We start from the raw sequence: 6,000 nt of genomic DNA on the forward strand, positions 1-6,000 counted from the left end.
GGGGGAGGGTCTGAGGGGGAGGGTCGGGGGAGGGTCCCTGGGGGAGGGTCCCGGGGGGAAGGTCAGGGAGGTCCCGGGAGGCGGCTCAGGCCTGTGCCCACAGGTGTGGCAGTGCGGCGGCAGCATGGAGGTGCTGCCCTGCTCCCGCGTGGCGCACATCGAGCGCACGAGGAAACCCTACAACAACGACATCGACTACTACGCCCGGCGCAACGCGCTGCGCGCGGCTGAGGTGTGGATGGACGACTTCAAGTCCCACGTGTACATGGCCTGGAACATCCCCATGACCGTAAGAGGGGGCGTGACATCGGGATGGGGCGGGGCTTCAGGATGGGGGCATGGGGCGGGAGTGCCCCCTGCAGGGAGGGGCTGCGCGGCAGCCGACGGCCCTGGGCTGGCCGCACAGGTCTGCACCAGGAGCCAGGGCACCCGCGGGGACTCCAGGGCGAGTCTCCGGGCCAGTGGGTCAGCTCCCCCGGGAGTCGTTACCTGGGCCTGCGCGCTCCCCAGCAGAGCCCCTGGGTGACCCCCGTGGCAGCAGCGGTGTGGGGAAGCGCCAGCCAGGGGCGCCCCTGAGCCCCGCTGTCCTGGGTTTCTATTGTGCCAGGGCCGGGTGGATTTGGCTGACCCCAGCCCCAGCCCCCAGGGTCCCGCTGACAGCCTGAGGCCCCGGGTCCCGCAGGTCAGCCTGGCTGGGAGGATGCCCGCTGCGGGCCTCCCGGGCCTGAGAGCCATCCTGAGGCCTTGGGGTGCAGGGTGAGGCCCCCTGTCCTGCAGGCGTGCCCAGGAGCCCACCTGGCCTGGCGGCCCTGAGCCCTGGGGTCTGGGGGCCCGGAGGCTGTACCCCAGCCGGGCCTCGGGCTAGGTAGGACGGCACCAGGGGAGACTCGCGCCCTGGGTGGTCACCGAGAGGGTCTGCCTGCTCGTCCTGCCACGCAGAACCCAGGGGTCGACTTCGGGGATGTGAGCGAGCGCGTGGCGCTGCGCCGGAGGCTCAAGTGCCGCAGCTTCAAGTGGTACCTGGGCAACGTGTACCCCGAGATGCGGGTCTACAACGACACCCTCGCGTACGGAGAGGTACCACCGCCCCCCTGCCCTCCCCGCTCCCTCGTACCCCCACCCCACGGCCCCCCACCCCAATAACCCATCCCCACTGCCCCCACACCCCGTGCCCCACACCCCAGCACCCTCACGTTGATGAGTGTGAAGAATGTGGTGCCTTCCCAGGTGCAGGGCACACAGGTGGTCTGAGCCCACACTAACACACACGCATGCACGTGCGTGTGCACACATGCGCAGACACAGGGACACGTGCACAAGCCTGGGGAGGCAGAAGCAGATGTCAGGGGCCTCTGGGGGGAGGCAGGGAGACATGTGCTGGGGTCCCTGTCAAGGGATAGCTGAGAGGAGCCGGGGAGGAAGCAGCAGGCAGGAGGTGCCGTGGACGGTGCTGCTCCCTCGGGGAGCCCGGAGTAGGCACGGCGGGAGCACAGCCTCAGTGGGATACCCAAAGGCTCAGCGGTGGGAGGTTTTGGCCACGTCCCTCCCCCATAGGCCCTGGGAGGGAGGTCAGCTCACACTGCGGCTGCCACACCTGTGTTTACATGAGTGCAGTATAGGAGCAGTGTGCACAGCAAGCCATGCGCACACACACAACACTCCCATCCCATGGGGATGTGGGTCCACATTTACATCCTCACACACGCAAGCCTACAGGGACACCACGTGTACTTGTGTGCACACACAGAAGTGCACACGCGCACAAGCATACAGAAGACCCGCGGCAACAGGTAATGCACTTGACTATGCACATACCCAGTAAAGGGCTCACACGTACGTGTGCAGACACAGCTTCGTCCAGGCACCAAAATGCCTACTTACATCTGCACAGGTCAGGTATGTATGCTGCGATGTGCACACGTGTGTATAGCACAGAGGCACACACACATGTGAGCTCAGGCACACCTGCTCTGCAAAGACCCACGTGTCTCCCCTTGCTCTCCCAGCCACACACACAGTTCTCTTTATAGCCGGCCGCTGGCACTGCCCTCACCCTCCCACCCCATCTGTGCCACTGCGACCCCCAGGAAAATCTCCCCACGAGGGACTGCAGACCCCCTATCCACTCTGGGTCTGACCAGGGGAACCCAGGCGCCCACCGTCCCCAGATGCTCGCCCTCTTCACAGCATCCCACAAGTGCCTCCCACGGCCCCTGTCCCTGTCCCAGGCCCAGCAGCCCTCCGTCCTCCTTCGTCCTCCTCCTTCCTCCTCCCCCCTTCCTGCCTTCCTCCCTCCCCTCCTCTCCTGTCCCAGGCCCAGCAGCCCTCCGTCCTTTCTTCCTCCTCCTTCCTCCTCCCCCCTTCCTGCCTTCCTCCCTCCCCTCCTCTCCTGTCCCAGGCCCAGCAGCCCCTCCATGGCCCCTTCCCGTCAGGGCAGCCTTGGGGCGTCTCGCCTGGGGAGCAGCGCTGGTGGCAGGCTCTCCGTCCTGCACGCCCGTCCTTGGTCGCCCTCTGCCCTGTGGGCCCTGGGGACCTGCGTGGCCACCGCGCCCCTCCTGGCTCTGTGCAGGTGAGAAACAGCAAAGCCAGCGGCTACTGTCTGGACCAGGGAGCCGAGGACGACGACCGGGCCATCCTGTACCCATGCCATGGGATGTCCTCGCAGGTAGGGCCCTGACGCCTGGCGTTCAAGGCCCTGGCCACGGCCCCTGCCCCTGCCCGATGGTGGCGAGACGAGGGCTCTGGTGGGGCGGGCTGTTGCGCGTGGGATGAGTGGGGCCAGCTGTGGGCCGGAGGGGGGTGCCCGGAGGGGCCGGGGCCTCTCGTGATCCCACCGCCCCCGTGGATGTTGTTGCAGGCAGCCCTGCAGGGGAAGCCTTGTTTGCGCTGTGGGGTCCCCGGGGGCTTGCGCAGCACCAACCCCGCTGGCCGCGTCAGCCCGAGGCCGGGGAATCCGGGCAGGGAGACACGCCCTGGGCTGCATGGGGTCTGTCCCCCAGGGTGGGATGGCGCCAGGGCAGGTCGCGGGCCATAGCCTTGCCCCAGAACCACGGGGTAGGGGTCTGGAGAAGCATCCAGAGCCCAGGGCCGCCTGTGCCCCCCGAGGTTGATGCTGAGGCCCTCTGGAGCCCAGAGCCTGTGGGCCGTGCCGGGATGGCGATAAGGTACCACCCCAGCAAGGGGTGGCCCCGCGTGCTTTTGGAACCGATGATGCCGGGCATGGCTGCAGCCCGGCCGGGGCAGCCTGGAGCCGGCAGACGTGCACGGTGGCCGCTCCCCTGAAGGCGGGGCAGCTCTGATGTCTTGCCCCCCCCAGCCCCAGGCAGTCCCGGCTCACTGCGTGGGCACATGGCGGGGTGGCAGTGCCAGGCAAGGACACCGACCTGCGCCAGGCACTGTCTCCTGTGGTCGTGGAGCCCCGGCCTCTGCCCCAACCCCTGCCCGCTGCCCCGCCCTGGTCTCCAGGGCATCTCCAGCTGGGGAGACGCTCGGCAGGGCACTGGGTGCTGACCGCTGTCCACTCTCCCCCAGCTGGTACGGCACAGCGCTGGGGGGCTCCTGCAGCTGGGACCCCTGGGCTCCACCGCCTTCCTGCCCGACTCCAGGTGCCTGGTGGACGACGGCGGGGGCCGCACCCCCAGCCTGAAGACGTGCGAGGAGGTGGCCAGGCCGGCTCAGAGGCTGTGGGACTTCACTCAGGTCAGTGGGGCGGGGACGGGCTGCAGCGCCCCGGGAGCGCAGGTGTCAGGAGCAGCAGGCCGAGCGCTTCATGCAGGGAGGGCTCTGGGCTGCAGGTCACTGCTGGCAGGGGGGGCCCGCACCGGGCAGGCGGCAGTGGCCACGGAGCCCACAGCCCTCTCCCCGGGGCAGAAACACCCCCCACTGCACAGACAGGTGGGTGACCTCGCACTCTCTCCGCCACACTGCCGCTGCCCTGCCGGCCCCGCCTGCCACCCCAAAGCTGCCCCCGAAGCTGCTCCTGCCTGGTGGAGCCAGCTGCCCACCCCCAGGCCAATGCTCAGCACCGGCCCTCCCCACACACCCCTCCCGTCTGTCCACCCACATCGGAACTGGCCGCCCAGGCTGCAGCCCCCTGCTGTCCCACTGGGCCTGTTCCCAGGTCCGGGCCTCAGCCTTGCACACTCTCTCTGGGAGATAGCCCACCAACGCCGCCTCTCAGCCCGCAGCCCAGCCCGGCACTTCCTGCTGTAAAGCCCCAGCCCCGCCCTGTGGGCCCCACCCCCACCCCAGCCCACGCCCCGAGCCCCGAGCCTCTCCCCACCCGGCAGCACCTGCTCCCATGGTCAGGGGCAGCGTGATGCCTTCGAGCTCCCTTCCTGGTGTGGCCCCCTTGACCACCACCCCCTGGCCCTTTTCCCTCCCTGGGGACTCTGCATGGACCTGTCCCCTGGGTCCCGCGTGTGCAGACGCTGGAACATGACTGCAGACCCAGGCCGCCAGGGGCTTCAGTCCATCTTCAGCCACGGTCAGGGGGCTTCGGGCTACAGAAGAGGCTGCTGTTGGGTTGTGCTGGGCAGATAAACCCAGGGTCCCCGCGAAGGCCACAGTCCGCGCAGGGCAGCGAGGGCCAGCAGTGCTGGGACAACCTGCTGGAGCCGCGTCACGGTCATCCAGCTTCAGCTGAGCCACCCCAGCGTGGGGGCTGCAGAGTGGCTGGCGGGAGAATCGGGGTGCCAGGTCCTCAGGAAGGGTCCCTGGGGAAAGCCGGACGTGGGGGCCTGGAGGGAGGGGTGGGTGGTGGCTGTGGGGGGCAGAGACGGGCCGAGCGCCTTGCCGGAGGCGGCTGGGCCACCCCGCGCCCGCCCCTGACGTGCCCCTTGCCCCCAGGGTGGCCCCATCGTCAGCCGGGCCACGGGCCGCTGCCTGGAGGTGGAGGTGACCAAAGACGCGCATTTCGGGCTGCGCCTGGTGGTGCAGAGGTGCTCGGGCCAGAAGTGGATGATCAGAAACTGGCTGCGGCCGGGGCGGCACTGACCCGCGGGCCCCTGCGCCCGCCCTCCTGGCACCTGGCCTCGTGCCCGCCCCACGTGCCCCCAGTGCTGAGCCGTCCCGCTGAGCTGGGGGCCGCACTCGGCCGTGCTGGGGTCTCCGAGCCGGAGCCGCCCTGTGACCGGGGGAGGGGCCCGCCGTGCCCCCCGAGTCCCAGGTTGCTGCAGCCTGGACCGAGGACGGGGGGCACCCAGGCACGCGCAGTGCCCACTCCTGTGAATAAAGGTCCGCTGGCCCGGCGCCCGTGTCCGTGCCGTGTGTGTGAGGCCGCGCTCTGGCCTTGGCCCTGGGAGATGGGTTGTCCTTATCCCCACGACCAAGCGCCATGGGGTCCAGGCCGGGAGGGGCCCGAGCCCGTAGCTGTGGCCAGGGGCTGCTGGGGGCGAGCTCCGGGCTGGGTGGAAGGGCCGGCGGCTGGCGGGGCCGTGTCGGGGCTGTGGGCGCCACAGGGTGCAGCCGAACACCTGCTGGATGGCACAGGGTGCCGGGGCCTGTGGCACTGGGCTGTATCCCCCCTCAACGGCTTCTACTTCATGGGGGTGGGACCCCGGAGGGCACCGGCCTGGAAGGAGAGAGCCCGTGCCCACACGCGGAGGGGTTGGGGGGCAGAGGGGGCGCGAGCCCACCTACCATATCAGCCGTCCTTCTGTGCCAGGCTCCCCAGGGGCAGAAGCCACGGGTCCCGGGGGGCTCAGCTGTCCCCCGCCTGTCCCCACAGTGGGAACGCTGCCTGCAGGCCCTGAGACCGGGCCCTGCCTGGGAAGTGACACCCACCTCGAGTCTCGCCACTGTCCAGAAACTCCACAGGGGACGTCAGCACCACAGCAGGAGAGCCTGGGGGGACAGGCCGCAGGGTGGGGCGTGCGTGCCGCCGCGCCAGCAGGGGCCAGGGCGGGTCTGTCCTCGCCAGCCGCAGCGCTCCCCGCTGCCTGTCCCAGGCGCAGCCACCCCGACGCCTCCTGCCCCGGCCTCCTGCCCCCCACCCCTCCC

At 69.8% G+C, this 6,000-nt stretch overlaps 1 protein-coding gene across 1 annotated transcript in view; it reads left to right on the plus strand.

Annotated features, from left to right (window-relative positions):
• GALNT9 (polypeptide N-acetylgalactosaminyltransferase 9) overlaps window positions 1-4,995 on the plus strand; it is a 58,330-nt gene extending 53,335 nt beyond the window's left edge. The window contains exons 7-11 of the mRNA XM_077159091.1: window positions 104-289; window positions 940-1,077; window positions 2,570-2,665; window positions 3,532-3,699; window positions 4,849-4,995. Coding sequence (XP_077015206.1) covers window positions 104-289; window positions 940-1,077; window positions 2,570-2,665; window positions 3,532-3,699; window positions 4,849-4,995 — 735 coding nt within the window. The remainder of the gene's footprint in view (window positions 1-103; window positions 290-939; window positions 1,078-2,569; window positions 2,666-3,531; window positions 3,700-4,848) is intronic.
• Window positions 4,996-6,000: the final 1,005 nt, after the last annotated feature.

Source organism: Tamandua tetradactyla, chromosome 5 (genome assembly GCF_023851605.1).
Source record: "Tamandua tetradactyla isolate mTamTet1 chromosome 5, mTamTet1.pri, whole genome shotgun sequence".
In the NCBI taxonomy this organism is placed as follows: Eukaryota; Metazoa; Chordata; class Mammalia; order Pilosa; family Myrmecophagidae; genus Tamandua; species Tamandua tetradactyla.